This window comes from Juglans regia, chromosome 12 (assembly GCF_001411555.2).
Source record: "Juglans regia cultivar Chandler chromosome 12, Walnut 2.0, whole genome shotgun sequence".
NCBI lineage: Eukaryota > Viridiplantae > Streptophyta > Magnoliopsida > Fagales > Juglandaceae > Juglans > Juglans regia.
Window position 1 is genome coordinate 309,075 of NC_049912.1, and position 17,206 is coordinate 326,280.

The 17,206-nt window shown below is 40.0% G+C and overlaps 1 protein-coding gene across 1 annotated transcript; it reads right to left on the reverse strand.

The window, feature by feature from the left end:
* Nucleotides 1–3,326: 3,326 nt before the first annotated feature.
* LOC109003546 (protein FREE1) lies at nt 3,327–16,842 on the reverse strand. The gene is made up of 10 exons (XM_018981717.2): nt 15,728–16,842; nt 15,450–15,536; nt 15,233–15,364; nt 8,329–8,460; nt 7,821–7,886; nt 7,618–7,728; nt 4,556–4,648; nt 4,314–4,347; nt 3,863–3,933; nt 3,327–3,779 (listed from the first exon to the last, which is right to left on the reverse strand). The coding sequence occupies exons 1-10, from the start codon at nt 16,640–16,642 to the stop codon at nt 3,702–3,704; spliced, it is 1,719 nt and encodes a 572-aa protein (XP_018837262.2). The 5' UTR covers nt 16,643–16,842; the 3' UTR covers nt 3,327–3,701.
* Nucleotides 16,843–17,206: the final 364 nt, after the last annotated feature.

Genomic DNA, 17,206 nt, shown 5'->3' on the forward strand with positions numbered 1-17,206 from the left:
TTCAGAACAAAATGCCAAAATAGCTCATGTATGCACCAGTCATACCAGAAAATACTTTATTCTTATACAGAATTTCATAAGTAATGCAAAACAAATAATTGAGGTTATTTCAAATTTCTTTTCATAACAATGCATGCATGTTTTTCATAAAATCAACCTCAGATCATTTTATTTTATGCAAAGTCTAGTATAAGAACCCTGCTTACTTGGACTTCTTAACTTTTTATAATTTTTCCACAACAGTACTGAATAAAAATCAATCGTCACCTATAAAATAGTCACTTACTCCTATAAATTTTCAATCGAACATGTATATCAATGCTTAAACCTGAAATACTACGTAACCTATTATTCCTTAAAAACAATCTACAACTCTTATAACCCAAAAATATAATCACTTCCCAAATTTCCTCGATATCAATTAACACTTTCGACTTATACATTAATTCCAAAATATTTCTATAAAAATATAATTTTTGTACCAATAAAAGAAAATACTTACAAATTTTCTGAAAACCCGTTGAGGCCCATGGTACAATTCACGTCCAAAAATAAAAAATATGCTTTGGCTTAAGACTCAAGGGTAAAATCATAATAGCCTAGATATAATCTTCCCTAACTTTACGTAAAGAGCAAAACACCTTTATAAGCTTTATATATACGCAGGGAAACATTTTTTACTGGAACCAGATATGCATGCAACGGAAAACTCACTAAAACTATAACTTAAACCAACTAAACACTAATGGCATTAATGGGATCCACTAAAATTGAAACTTGTTTTTAAGTTTGACAAAAAAGGAGGCAATGACGAGGCTCACCAAGAGGGAAGGAGGTCGCAGCAGAGCTGGGTTGTGGTGGACGGTGGTTGTCCCGATGGTGTAGCATGAGCGAGAGCGGAGGTTTCCGTAGAGGTTGAGGCGAGGTGGAGGGCTAGCGACGACATTGGCTGTAGTGACTAGAGAAGGTTCAGTGGATCATGGAAGAAGATTCACACTCTGTTTTGGGTGAAAGAAAATAGCGAGTGATGGAGGTTGTCTTCCGTTGTGCGGAGGAGATCTCACTCGAGGCAATGGCTTAGCTTTAGGAGTTGGAAAACATGGGACAATAGGCTGAGTTCGTGAAGAGGGTGGTGGCATCCGTTGGAGGCTTGTAGTGGTGCGGGTCAATGCAGGGGTGGTTTCCGGCACGTTTGGCTCTCGGGGTTGGTGGCTGTCGTGGTTCACAATTGAGGGTAGATGCTCTGAGGAGTTTGGATGACTGAGGTCATGAAAAGAGGGCAGAGGCAGCTTAGGGTTTCTTCATGCATGAGGGATGGTTGTGATGCGCATATATATAGGGGATTGAATATAAAACCCCTAGATAGGGAAGGAAGGAAAGACGTGCATTGGCAAGCTGTGGAACACGTACGTGATTGAAGTGTACATGCAGTGGGAACAGAAGTGAAATTGTGTATGTCGTGGAGTCTGGAATTGTTTTCACAGGCTAGGGCTCTTTAGCCTAAAAATATTTGGCCCACGACTTGGATCTTGCATGAGATTAGTACATGGGATTTTTTCGTAAGTTTTGGACCTCGACTCAACCTAAAAAAAATACTTGTCCCATAAATTTTCTGGGTGAAAATCCACTTGATCCATTAAAAGATTTAAACCTAATTATCAAACCTATTGAAAAATCATATTCCACCAAAATAAAAAAATTCCGGGCCCGTGGTTCATAAAAAAAATACTCGTTAATCCCAAGTGGGTTTTTCGTATGTATAAACCCAAAAAGTTTAGAAAACGGGCTTGGTGCTAGGCTCGGGTGTTACGTTCCCCATGGATTTCTTGACAGAATATGAAGATAAAACCATCTCGGGTCTTGCCTTTTGATGCTCATATTTCCTTGCAAGTTTTTGGGTGTCAGCATGGTGGCAACATCCACCTATTGAGCTGTTTTAAAGTTCTATATTACCCGGTTGGTAGCATCCACCTGCTGGAGTGTTTAAGTTTAATATAGATGGATATGGACTTGGAAGGATGGGTTGTGGAGCCATTCTCATATCTGACTCAGGCAATATGACTTTTGCTTTCTCACTGCCTTTGAGGGATGACATTAATATATTGATTGCTTTAAGACAGTTTATTATATTGTTTGCAATTGGGATTTTTAGGAGTGGTATTAGAAGCAAATTCAGAAATTCTGGTGTACTGGTTTTTGAAGTCCATTTGTCCTCCATGACACTATCACACCGAATGGGATGATATAGTTGTTAGGAATGATAAGAGGAAAGGAAAATAAAATGTGGAATCAATCACACACAACATAAGATTTATGTGGCTTGACAATGTACCTACTTCCATGTACCTGCAGAGGATTTCATTTCAGATGATAGTCAAATATACACTGCTACAGTACGACGTTCATACAATGTTTAATGCAATATATAGTAAACCCTAATCAACATGTCAGGTCGGACAAGAGCCAAAACAAAATTTTAAGCCCAAACCTAAATGAAAATCTATAAAAAAATCACATTAATAAATCATTATCGGATCATATCATCAACTAGGCCGTCACAAATATAACCAGACTCTAGACAGACAAAGAAGCCCAACAATACTCTATTTTCAGCAAGTGCTATAATTTTCTCTTTCAACACTCCATGAGAAAGCAATTCGGTGGCAGATGTTTTGGCAAAGGCAGGCGCAACATGAGGTGTTCCAACAACTTTTAGAAATTGAATATTTTCCGTAAATAAAATTTATGTTTTTTACAGTTTATTGACTGATTGCAAGATTAATTTGTATGTACGTGCAAATGAAGCTTTTTGTAGTTCTACGATATGAACAGTTACGAGCATTTTGAAGAAGCCGCACCAGCACTTGTTAGAAATGGTAAAGTCGGGATCACTGCGCTTTTCCTTGAAAGTCGAGCAACAATGGATTGGGTATGAAAGCACTTGTTAGAAATGGTAAAGTCGGGATCAATGCGTTTTTCCTTGAAAGTCGAGCAACAATGGATTGGGTATGAAGGATAAGTGAAAAAAGTGGATTTTTTTTTGACAGCAGGGTAGGTTTGAATAGGAAAATTCTGGATTCATCAAAATTTTGAATCTTACTTTTGTTTTTTTAAATTTGCATAGGCTAAGATCTCATGTGGTTGGGTTTTGATTTTCATATTGCTGTTTGGATGTGCATTGATTTTCATTTTGCTGTTTGGATTTCATGGTTGAAACTCACGGACAAGGAGGATACTTCTCATACCCTGAATGATTCTCATCAATTTTAGAAGAGTACAGAAAGCTATGCTGTCATCATTTTATTGGATGGTGTAAAACTAAGCTCTTGACGAAAGATGGACTCAATCTGAAATGAATGTATTCCTGGTGCGTCATTTACAGGATAGGTTGGTGTAAAACAAGAAAGACCACAACATCCGTCTAGCGTTTCCCTACATGTACTCGTGAAGATTAACTGTTGCTTACATACATACGGCCATGACCCACTTGATGTAGCTTACAAGAAAAAAAAAATGCACACTATCGCGGTGAAAACAGCAAGAGTATAAAAACCAGAAGGAAAGAGAGAGAGTGGGGGGGTGGGGGTAAACAATACGCAGATGGTAATCCAAATTATTAATCAACAATATCTCCACCACTACATATATATATATATATATAGTATCCAACTTGAGCACTTCTTTCATTGAAGTACGCGGTATCAATGGGCACTCACAAGGAATGGATGCTGGCAAACCCCACACTCAATGGTCTCAGAACCCGAGCTGGGAACTTGGACCTGCAACAATCCACAATGATGTTATAGTAGAAATCTGTATTTAATAAGGGAGGGGACTCCCTAATAGGTTAAAATATTCTAACCTGCAAATGGACAGTGCAGATTGGACAGGCAACTTCCTTCAACCGCCTCCCAGATCCATCAGACTTAGAGCCTGTCAAAGGTAAACCATTCCTATGAGCATATCATATACAATTTCCCTTCAAATTAAAAGATCGGCATTTCAGCCAAGAGCCTGATGGCATAGCTTCAAATAAAAAATCTAGGTTCAAAACCCTCCACCCCCATTGTATCAAAAGAGAGGAAAAAAAAAAAAGATTGGCGTTTCGCTCGACTCATTGATCAAATCCCAAGCCGTATTGGTCAAAGTCAAGATCTAACCAAAACAACATATTTCCCACATTGGTCGGTCCAAGCCAACTGAAATAATGTGGTCTAGGTATCACCACTTAAGCTGAAAGCCTAAATAGTCCGCTACGTAGTCTGTAATAACAATTATATAACAAGAACAATAACTCCTATAACAGAAGATACCTGATGATGCCCTTCGATTCCTTTCCATCTCCTCCTGTTACATACAATTACAAAAAAATAAAAATAAATAAAAACAATCACAAATGAATTCGTGCACATACCAATTTACATACAAATATAACTGAAAGCTGTACCCCACTTAACTAGTTTTCAAAATTGCAAACATAATCATCCAAATTCACAAAAACAGTTTTAAGGATCATTGCAAATAGCAAAGACAACAACAGCATAGCACAACTTACCTGAAGCTTTTTGGCAAGATCCTCATGACTCTGCACTGCTACAGGTTTACTAGCAGCTTCCTTGGCATTACTCAGCCTCTGAGTCACTTCAGCCTGTAAAGAATAAGGACACTGTCAGAACCGGTATCGTTAATGCACAAGGCCATCATAGTTTGCATGACTAGAAATGAGCAAACACCACAAATACATCATAAAATGAATTTTTATTGCTCAAACCTTTCGTGTGAGAGAAACCAAGTTTTTTTAACAAGTAATAGAACTTTATTGATAGGCACAAAAGGGATAACTCAAGTATACAAGTTGCAGACAAAAGATACACCTATCTAGAAGATAAAAAAGATACTAGAAATTCATGCAGGTCAACTCCATTAAAGTCAAAAGATACAATCCAAACAAAAAGGGTGTTGATAAAGAAATTCTTTTGATCTTCTGTCATCCACTCACAATCCTGTTTTTTTATTTCTTTCATTCCATATATTATATGAGATAAATATGAGCCATCTTCCTTGTTGCAGCAATTTGTGGGCTACCACCTAGTCTTCTCCAAGAACAAAAAAGAAAACTCTGCAATACTTTTAGGCATGACTTAAGCCAATCCCACTTGCCTGAAGATATCTGGCCATGGTGTGCTTGCAATATCACAATGAAGAATTCACCGACACTGAGCACTCTTCTAAGTCTAATACAGTTTGTGGATGAACACTCACCTTAAGTGGCTGAAAACTCTGGAAAAGCTCCTTAATGCAAAATGAATGGCATTCTAGAAGCTTCACTAAACCAAGGATTATATTGTACTAGCAGCAGAGCTGGTGACATGGGACGTCCCCCCAGTGGGTGCACTACCAATAGTGGTCGGAATTCCTTATGCTCACTTCTGTTCCCCCTAAAAATGAAAGCAATTTAGCTGCTAGTTCTAAAGCCTAAAGCTGAAGACCAATGACACTAGCTAACAAACGGAAAAGCTGCCCTAGATGAATGTGTGGCAAGAGTGGCTAGCTAACTAGCTAATAGAGAATCCACAGCTGCTTCTTCTGCAAGAGCTGAAAGCGTGAATACCATTACTTTAGCTGAAGAAAGGAGGGGCTGATGGACAAATTAGAACAATAACGTTGTCCTTAAGAGTCATATCCTCAACAATGATACTCATTACTCACAACAGTCTAAACTTATTTGGGTTGATGTGTATTGAGTAAGAATACATCAACTGAACAGTATAAAAGGCTTTATGTTATCGCATGTCTGAATGGTAATAGGAGCAATACTGTACATACCATGAATTCCACATCTAGGGCTGTTTAGAAACCCCGGCAGACTGAACTGACCAGTTTTACACGGTCCGGTCCGGTTTTTTGCTTACACTGGTCAAATTTGGTTCATATCTTAAATATTTTGTTATTTTTTCGGTTGGTTTCAAGATTTGGTTTTTCCACCCTGAACCCGATCAGAATATAAAATTATATTTTTAAAAGATTCTTTATATAATATTTTTTTTTATAAGTACATTCTTTATATAATATATTGGATCTTTCGAAAAGTTCTCGTGGATCTTCACAGTGGATTGCTCATTTTCTTAGAGCCGCCCTGGATTGGAAAATTAGAGCTATTTCCGAATTTTTTAGCTTGCTCACTTCGAACATTGCTGGCATTGAGGAGAACAGGATGCTTTGGATGAATACCGGAAATTGGAAGTTCACAGTTCAATCTGTGTTAAATTTTGTCATGTAAGAACATAATCCATTTCCTTGGAAGTGTATTTGGAGAAGGTGCCTCCCAAAATTGCTTTCTTTGGTTGGACCACATCTCTTGAGAAAATTTTTTTTTTTTTATTGGTAGATATCTCTTGAGAAAATGTTGACTTTGGCCAACTTTGAGAAAGCGTGGACTTATTGTGATAGACTGGTACTACATGTGCAAGAACAGTGGTGAATCCATGGATCACCTATTACTTCACTTCGAGGTGGCAAGGGTGTTATGGGCTGAGATCTTTAACAAGACCAAACCTGTATGGGCGATGTGATGCCTAGGAGGGTGGTGGACTTGTTTGCTTGTTGGAAAGGTCTTCAGGGCAATCCCCAAATTGATGATGTATGGAAAATGATTCCTTTGTCTCATGTGGGTGTATTTGGCTTGAAAGGACTGGCCGGAGCTTTGAAGATAGGGAGCCTTCTTAGGATGAGCTTAGAAGTTTCTTTTTCCACACTTTATTTCTTTGGGCTTCTGCTAGTGTTTTCAATGGAGCCAGCTTTCATGACTTTTTTGTATCACTTTCTAGATTCTAACTTGTAACTAGGTGTTCTCAGTTGTATACTTCTTGTATACTAGGACTGTGCCTATTTACTTTGATTCAAAAAAAACTCTATCAAAATAATAATAATAATAGTTATGGAAATGATATTGCCCCGATATTCATCTCTCTCTCTCTCTCTCTCTCTCTCTCTGTGTGATTCACAAACACTGAATTGCCCTGATAAACTGGTAGGCTTTGCCATGCACAATTACTGGACTGACTGGTCGGTTCGGTCTGGAAAATATAGCAAATCCGGACCAATTACAGCCCTATCCACATCAACAGGCATGCTTTCCTAAAAAGTGCAAGAAAAACATTCTTCTCATAAGAAAAAAAAAAAAAATTATACCTACCACACTAACCCATCCATTAAGTTTGCCATAATTTCTTGCTGGAGGTTTAAAAAAAAAAGTGTTTTTGTACTCCCACCAATATTTTCAGTTTTATGAAAAATAGACTGCATATCCCCAAACTTCTCCAATAACTCCATAAGAAACTGATCAAAATATCATGTCCCAAAAAACCACATTCTCACAAAGAATAGATATCATTGTGTGCTGTATATCTCATCTACGTAAGTGTAGCAATACTACTATGCATAAAAGGCTTTACGACTAGCACATTGATAATGGAAGCAGGAGAAGCCCAAAAAACATCTATACCATAATGAAGAGGAAGAAGAATAAGAGAACTTATTAAGAAAATGGAAATAAATAATAAGTACGAACAGTTATTGGTGCATTTATTTTGGTAAACATTTTTTGAAAGCACATACCATGCATCGGTCACAAACTCTAACTGGCTGAGCATTCTCATCAACAGTTAAAGCAATTCTACCATGGGTACACTTGTCACAGAAAATATCCCCACAGTTTCTGCAGTGATGCTGAAACAAGGCAGGCAACTATAAGTCCACCAAGAAACATTGCACAATGACATAATTTATTTAATGAACTGCAAAATAAATAAATAAAGTACCCTGCGCACGAAAGCTCCAAAATCTGTTCCACATGATGTACACTTTGAAACAGCTTCATCAGGGACCTAAGAGAGAAGAAAGGAAAAAATAACCAAAACTAAATTTACAAGCTGAATGGTAATAAATGACACTGATAAAATGAATCCAATGTACATTCATCCCATGGTCAATGTGTAGTAGAAGAACCCCACGGGCAATGAAACTAAGAAATCAATAATTCAAACAATTTTGGAAATCCATTAGGATCTCTCAATTCAGACAATATTTCATTGGAGAACTTATAAAAGGGAACAAGAAGTTTGCAAACTATTGTTTAAAAGTTAAACTAACTCTAATTAAAAAACATTACATATTTCCCAAAATAGAGATTAATTGCCCACCAACAAAGAAAACAAAAACAGCTTAAACAAAACTTCTTTCAATGGAAAACACTTCATACAAAACATTTAAATTTTTTATCCAGAAACGGCCAGAGCTTGCAGAAAACAATGTAAGAACTAATGTTACCCAATGATCTTTTTCTTCGTTTCCAGGCTTTATAATGTTCATCCAATCACCAAATCCTTTCTTCTTATCTGTAGGCTGCTCATTTATCTTTAAAGAATCAACAGGTCTGCTTCTTCCACCCATCTCCTTGATCTGCATCATTACGACAAGATGATCATAAATCATAAACTGCACATCTAGAATTGAAAAAATTTTCAAAACAATCTTTGAGAACTGGATGTAACCAATCAAATATCTGCTTCTTCTAGGTTTTGAAAACACAATACAAGTAACAACTCACAGGGATCTTTCATTATTGCATATCATACACATGAGAACAGCTCAACACTGTTAATAACACATTATGCACTGTTCAAAATGAAGATAGGAGCTCCCTAATATAGTTTCTGGATTAATACTAGAAAAGAACCCTGAATAATAATTCCAATGACTGTCATCTTTTCTCTCCATACATCTATTCTCGACAATGGAAAACAATTGTTCTTTTCGTTGAGCTTGGGTGGTCTGTGATTGCTATAAGACGGAGCTCCGGGGTGGTGTGCTTAGGATGGGTTTTTCGAAGGTCAAAGAGAGAGAATCCAAACTGTTTGAGGTGGTGAGGAATGGACGTCATGTAATACTGATTTAGAAATGATGGAAAGTTGTAAAAGAGATGAGTTTGGGGCTAGTGACAGCCCGATGGTTCTCTAAAGCTTTGGAGGAGTCTAAAGACTGGGAGGAAGGATTTCTACACTGCTCACCGAGAAGGGGACAGAGGTTATATCGCCCAGCGCTGTTCCAACTTCAGAGGCATTTTCATGGCCTTAGCGGAGTACGGCAGGGGAGGTTGGCGGAGCTTTATCTTCATTCTAGGGGATAGGGACAGGATGGGTTGGACGAAAATAGCAGAGGTGTTGAAGGAAGCTGGAAGTGAAGGTGGCCCTCCGCAGTTGTTTCCACCAACGACGACGGTGCATACATCGAATTCTCAATCATACAGGGAGGTACTTCAGATCAGATGGAAGGCCTCGAGATGCGAAGTGCACAGAGAGGATAGGCATGCCAAGGTCAGGGGGCTTTATCTTAGCGGAAGGTGGTCAGAGTTGTGAGGGGGGTGGCAGGGTCATGGTGGGTCTGAATGAGGAAATTCTCCTTCAGGCGTTATTTGAAATGGAGAACCAATTGGGAGCTCTAATTGATAAAATAAACTGGGTTAAACGGTGCGTTGAGGGGAAGGGGGTTTCGCAGCTAAGCTTGGGCCAAGGCTCTGGACATACGGGTTCAAGTGTTATGGATCAGGGCTAGCTCAATGGGCCCAACAGACTTAACTCCGTTGATCAGCTGAAGGAGAAGGAAAGGGCTCAGGGCCCAGGTGTTGGGCCTCAGCCCATGGGGAGGACTTCAGTCCTTCAAAAGACAGGCCCGATCTGGAGGAAGAGAGAGCAATGGGGAGCTGGCCCTTCGGCAACAGGGTCTAAGCCACCATAGCTGGCAAAGGCTCAGGTGATCCCACCGAAGGTTGCCGATCTATCGTCGGAGGCTACGCCGGCGGCGGCAACACTATAAAGCTAATAGATCGAAAAACAATTAAGAACTCTTCTTGTGGCCATTGAAGCTAGTAGATCAAAGTCTGCCACAAAGAGAGATAAGGAACTTAAAAGGCTCAAATGTTATATTACTTATGAAGCAAAGGAGGGAAGTGGCGGAAGGGATAGATTGAAAGGGAGGGGGGCCACTTTTGCTGATGAAACCTAAGATCCTCTCTTGGAACGTGCGGGGGCTTAATGATCGCAATAAGTGTCTTCGCATTAAATCTTTATTACGAACGTGGAAGGTTGATGTGGTGTGTTTTCAAGAAACAAAATTGCGGGTCATTGATAGAAGAATTATTCGAAGTTTGTAGGGGTGTTCGTATGTGGGCTGGTCATATTTGGCTTCGTCAAGAGCATCAGGTGGCGTTCTCCTAATATGGGATAAAAGACCGGTGGAGGCAGAAGAGGAGTGTGTTGGTACTTTTTCGGTTACTAGCCGTTTTAAAAATGTGGTAGATGGGTGGGAGTGGGCTTTTGTAGGCATTTATGGGCCTAACATGATTAGAGATATGAGGCGGCTTTGGGAGGAATTGGCGGGTTTATATTGGTTATGGGAGGTGTGGTGGTGTATGGGTGGGGACTTCAACGTCACTCGTTTTTCTAGCGAGCGATCGGGGAATCATTGAATCTCCCTAGCCATGGAGGAATTCTCGGAGTTCATTTTTTATCTAGATCTTATGGATCTCCCCATGGTTAGTTGCGAGTTCACTTGGTCTAATAGTCGAGATTGGTCGAGATTGAATAAATTTCTTGTTTCTCCTTCGTGGGAGGCCCACTTTTTGAAGTTTTGTCAAAAGAGGCTGCCATGTATATGCACGGATCACTTTCCTATCTTGTTAGATTGCGGGGGTATTCATGGGGGGTGTCGGTATTTTAAGTTTGAAAATATGTGGTTACAAGATGATGGTTTTGTAGAGAAGGTGCGCCATTGGTGGGCTTCTTATCAATTTACAGGCACTCCTAGTTTCATTCTTGCAAGCAAGCTTAAGGGTTTGAAGCTTAATATAAGAAGCGGAACCTGGAAGTTTTTGGTAATGTTGACAACCAAAAGACTACTCCTATGGAGGAAATGCAAGAGTTAGAGGGGAGGGAGTTGATGGGAGACACCTCGGAGGATATCATTGAGGAAGAGTTCAGTAGTGATAGATTTGGAGAGGGTACTATTGTAAGAGGAGACTTTATGGCGACAAAAATCCAGGGCCCTTTGGCTAAAAGAAGGCGATAAATGTACGAAGTTCTTTTATAAAGTGGCTAATTCACATAGGCGCAACAATGCCATTGAGACTTCTTTCAGGTACGCAAGTGCTTACTTCCCCCTCAGAATTGGAAAACCATATTGTGCATTACAACGAGAATCTCCTCACGGATCCGGCATGTTGGAGGCCGAAGCTTGATAATCTATTGTTTGAGTCTATTGATGAAGATGAGATTTATAAGGTCATTCTTAGCATGAACAAGGACAAATCACCGGGTCCAGATGGCTTTTCGATGGGATTCTTTCAAGCCTATTGGGATATTATAAAATGTGATGTATTGCAGGTTTTTGGAAAGTTCCACTCCTTTAAAAAGTTCGAGAAGTGCCTCAATGAGACATTCATTGCTCTTATTCCAAAAGAAACATGGGGCTACAACAATTGAGGAGTTCCATCCCATAAGCCTTGTGAGTGGAGTATACAAGATCATTTCTAAGGTTCTTGCTAACCATTTTAACCTAGCACTGGAACAAATTATTTCTAAGCCTCAAAATGTGTTTGTTCGAAGGAGACAAATCCTAGACTCGATCCTTATTGCCAATGAGTTATTGGATCATAGGCTGCGGGAGGGAGTTCCTGGTATTCTATGCAAGCTCAATATGGAAAAGGCTTATTATCATATGAATTGAGATTTTCTTATATACTTGCTAGGGAGGTGTTGCTTTGGTGATAGGTGGATTTCTTGGATTCAACATTGTGTTTCCACCGCCCGTTTCTCGCTGCTAGTGAATGGCACCCCTGCTTTTTTTTAACAGTTCTCGTAGTTTGAGGCAAGGGGATCCACGATCCATTATCTCCTTTTCTCTTTGTTATAGTCATGGAGGCACTTGGTTGAATGGTAAAGACGATTGTTGGAGGCGGCTTGGTTGAATGGTAAAGGTGGTTGTTGGAGGCGGCTTTCTATCAGGATTTTCGATGGATAATGGTATTAATGGCTCTATCTTAATTTCACATCTCTTGTTTGTAGACGATACTCATACCTTTTTGTGAAGAAGATCATGGCCAGATCCAATCTCTACAAGCACTCTTATTATGTTTTGAAGCCGTGACGGGGCTTAAGGTGAATTTGAGTACGTCCGAGATGGTTGCAGTGAGTGTAGTGCCCAGTATCAACAGCTTGGCGAGCCTCTTGGATTGTAAAGTGTCCTCGTTGCCTATGAAATATTTGGGCCTTCCGTTGAGGGCGACTTTTAAGGCTAGAGCTATTTGGAATGGGGTTGTGGAGAAAATAGAAAAAAGGTTGGTTGGTTGGAAACAGATGTATTTATCAAAAGGGAGTCGACTCACGTGACTAAAGAGTACTTTAATGAATCTTTCCACCTATTTTTTATCCTTGTTCCCTTCGCCTGCAGAGGTGGCGCATAGACTTGAGAAATTATTGCAGGCCTTCTTTTGTGTGTGGGGTGGGGTGGGGGGGGGAGAGGAAATTTCATCATGTGCATTGGAATAAAGTTTGTTCCCCAATTTTGAATGGGGGATTGGGAGTGTGCAACTTGAGGACTTATAATAAAACTTGGTTGGGGAAATAGTTATGGAGGTATCACTTGGAAAGGGAGTCGTCGTGGTGGAAGAAAATTATTGATTGTAGACACGGAAGTGCTTGGGAGGGTTGGTGTTCCAATGAGGTGAAGGGAGGGAGGGGGTACGGTGTGGGCTTATGGAAATTTATTAGGAAGGGTTGGATGAGCTTTGTAAGTCATATCCGTTTCGTGGCTAGAGAGGGTACCAAAATTAGGTTTTGGCATGATGTTTGGTGTGGAGATTGTGCTCTTAACACAATTTTTCCAGCTCTCTATCATATTGCAGCTAACAGGGATGCTACTGTGGAGGATTTGTGGATATCTTCTCATGGCCTTCCTCAATGGAATATCCTCTTCAATCGGGATATTCATGATTGAGGAGAAGAAATTTCATCATGTACATTGGAATAAAGTTTGTTCCCCAATTTTGAATGGGGGATTGGGAGTGTGCAACTTGAGGACTTATAATAAAACTTGGTTGGGGAAATAGTTATGGAGGTATCACTTGGAAGGGGAGTCGTAGTGGAAGAAAATTATTGATTGTAGACACGGAAGTGCTTGGGAGGGTTGGTGTTCCAATGAGGTGAAGGGAGGGAGGGGGTACGGTGTGGGCTTCTGGAAATTTATTAGGAAGGGTTGGACGAGCTTTGTAAGTCATATCCGTTTCGTGGCTAGAGAGGGTACCAAAATTAGGTTTTGGCATGATGTTTGGTGTGGAGATTGTGCTCTTAACACAATTTTTCCAGCTCTCTATCATATTGCAGCTAACAGGGATGCTACTGTGGAGGATTTGTGGATATCTTCTCATGGCCTTCCTCAATGGAATATCCTCTTCAATCGGGATATTCATGTTTGGGAATTACCCACTGTTTCAAATTTTTTTCAGATTGATATACTCCACGGGGAACACCATGGCACAGGGGGATAAGATGCACTGGAGGTCTAAGGGCAGCAAGAAGTGTACAGTCAAGGCGTATTACAAATTATTGAGATCACAAGCTAATGTTTATTTTCCTTGGAAGAATATTTGGAGGTCTCGTGTGCCTTCTAAAGTGGCCTTCTTTGTATGGACTGTTGCTCTCAGGAAGATTTTAACCACGGACAATTTGAGAAAGAGGGGTTGCGTCGTGATGGATTGGTGCTATTTGTGTAAAAACAATGGAGAATATGTGGACCACTTACTATTGCATTGTGAGGTAAAAAGGGTGTTGTGGGATGAGATCTTTAGAAGAGTCGACGTCGCTTGGGTAATGCCTCTGAGGGTGGTGGATTTATTGGCCTGCTGGAAGGAGATTCAAGGTTTTCCTCAAGTAGCAGCAGTGTGGAAGATGATTCCGTTGTGCATCATGTGGTGTATTTAGTCAGAAAGAAATGAGCGGTGTTTTGAAAATAGGGAGCGTACAGTGATGGAACTTCAGAATTTTTTTGTACACACTTTAATGCTTTGGTTTTCAGCCATTGTACTTAATGGAAACAATGTGCATGACTTCTTGTCTTTAATCTCTTGATCTTAGAATGTATTTAGGTGTTCTTTTGTATACTTCATGTGTACACGGACTATGTCTATTTCATTCATATCAATAAATTTACTCTTTACTTATCAAAAATATATATATATATATATATAGTTTCTGGATGCTGTAAATGAACTACTATTTGTCATCATGATAATCCCATATGCTGCGTCCATTTTCTAAACAAGAATGCTTGTTTCAAAGAAATGCAAGTATATCAATGTATACATTATGACCATAATATAACCCCACAAACCCCTCCCCCCGTAGTGGGAGCCCAATGAATCAGAACCATATATACTATAACTACTTAAATTCCACTTTTTTAATCCCACATTTTCTTTATTGCTACTTTTTTAATCCCAAATAATACTTACAAATTCCAAAATTGTAATTTCCCTAACTGATATTGTTTAATTTGAGGTAAACGATACTATATACTAATGCTTCAAATCAGCATTTAACTTATTTCATTCAAGAAGTATATAGTCCAACTCTGTGAATTCAGACACAACTTAATCTCAATGAACTTGACAGCTCGAGTCAAAGGACTGCAGCTATTCTCAGTATCAGATCTGAGAAACTGGAACATAAAAAGTCAATAAAACATGCTGAAGAAAGCAAATGTAAGGCAATATATTGTATGTCATAGAACATGTAAACATTAGCCAATGTTGCAGAGAAGAAAAACAAAAACACAAGTACACATCGTTGATGAAACAATTAAAACTCAAAATAACGTGGTGTGAGGATGCCGGTTCAAAACACGATAGTTTTGAGTGTAACTTATGAATGAAAGACCGGGTAACTAGGATAAAGCATTTAAGGGGAAGACATGCATGCCTTTCTTGCCCATGCACCTTAAAAAAGGCAAATACAAAAAGCTAAAATGGCAAGCCCCTAGGAATACTGATTGGGTACACTCGTAGTATCAGATGACCAGAAAGCAACAAGAAATGCAAACACCTCGGCCACACACATTTTGCCAACTAAGATCGAACTCACTATAATCATAAAGCAGGAGATGACACAAGTACAACACCAACCTGTACAGTTGCAGCAGTCACTGTGTCCAGAAGGGTATTGGTAGTATAACTATTTGATTGCAGTCTGATACGTCTGGGCTCAATGTCCACCGAACTCTTGGACCAAAATGCAAGTGTAGATGAATCGGTAACCTATGCGAGGAAAGACATATATCTTATTATTAAGCCAAAGGCTAGCAACGGATAAAACAGATTCAACCAAAATAAACCCACTCACTTCGCATCTTGAAATGGTCTCAAGAGGATATATTCTCAATGTCCTACTGGTACTGGGATCAAGCATCCGTATTCCATCCAAACCAATCTGAAAGAGAAAATCGTGATCCAATTATGAGAACCAATCAAGAAAATGTAACGAGCAGAAAAATGTGGGTCCAAAAAGAGAGACTCGGCGACATACTTGAGTCAGAAAAGCTAACATCTTCGGTACGAAAAAATATGACAATTGCTCGAATGTGATTTTGAACGCAAAACGAATCGTAATGAAACTCATACCTGGCAAAGGACATCCATGGTGCTCTGACCAAGGGTTTCGGGCAATAATTTGACCCGAAATTTCTGCACCCCACCCTTCACGTCTTGCTGCGTCTCAGCCTTGGGCACCGCTCGCACGATCTTGGTGTTCGCAGAGGAATCTTTCGCAGAACCAAAGCCGATCGACCTCCCATAATCATCGAAAGCAGAAGACTTGGGCGCCGTGCCCCGAGCACCATACGGCTCCACCTTAGGCCCCTCATAGGCATAGACACCGTCGCTGTCATAATGGGAAAGTCCACTCTCCGATCGCTTACCGTACAAATCCGAACCAAAATCGGACCGGCTACGATTGAATCCACCGTAGCCATCGTCAAAATAAGGAGCGGCAGCGTCGTATTTCACAGAATTCTCATAAGGGTTATCATAGACAGGAGGGGTTGGAGCGTTTGCCTGACTGTACGGAGCCGAGTAGACGGCGGAGTAGGTAGAATTCGGATTTAGAAGAGGAGAAGGGTTAGGAGTAGGGTTTGAGGGAGGGGCATAATTAGGAGGAGTCTGAAGCTGATCGAAGGGTGGATAATAGGGTGGTTGCTGCTGCGGCTGCGGCTGCTGCTGCTGTTGATTGGGTGGTTGGTAGGGAAGGTGAGAATCGAAAGGAGGGAAGGAAGAGGGTTGAGGTGGGGAATTGAAGGGGGGAAGATTGGGGCTAGAGGAAGGGGGGTAAGAGGGAGGAGGGGGAGGAGCGGCGACAGGATCGGGAATATGAGAATACGAAGGAGGAGGAGCAGGGTATGAGGAGGGATAAAGAGAGTAATCGGAGGTAGAATAAGAAGCGGTGAAGGGAGGAGCGGAGGCGTAAGGGGGATCGGAGGAATTAGGGTTTTGGAAGTTGGGATATTGAAAATATGGAGGAGGAGCAGAACCTTGTTGCATGTCTAATTAATTGCAAAGAGCGTAGTGGTTGGCGTTGGGGTTGGGGTTGGGGTTGAGGTTGGGGTTGTGGTGGTGGTGGTGGTTCTGCCTTTTGTGGGCTCAAAACTTTGAAGCCTTTTTTCTGCTGGAATCAACACGCAGAGAGAGAGAGAGAGAGAGATCAGAGAGACTCCAGAGATGATGACGAAGAACGCGGTCCGGTTGGATCTGGAGTTCGCTCTTGATATTGAAAGATCTCTTGCGTGCAGTACACGTGCATGGATGTTTTTGGTCCTTAATATTATCATTGCGTGTAGTACACACCGGAATAGAATTTTTCTTGAGCACCCTCGCTCATTTTTACTGCTAATTATTTTTATAATTTTTTATTCATATTTTTTAATATATTTAAATATTTTTAAAAAATAAAAATATATCAATATATTTAAAATTATTTTTTTAATTATTAAATAAAAAAAATCTGAGCAATAAAGTAGTAAAAAATAATGGACATAATAGCTTTTTTCATTTTTCTTTTTGTTTTGGTTCAGTAACTTCTGTTTCTCTTTTCGATAAATTACATTT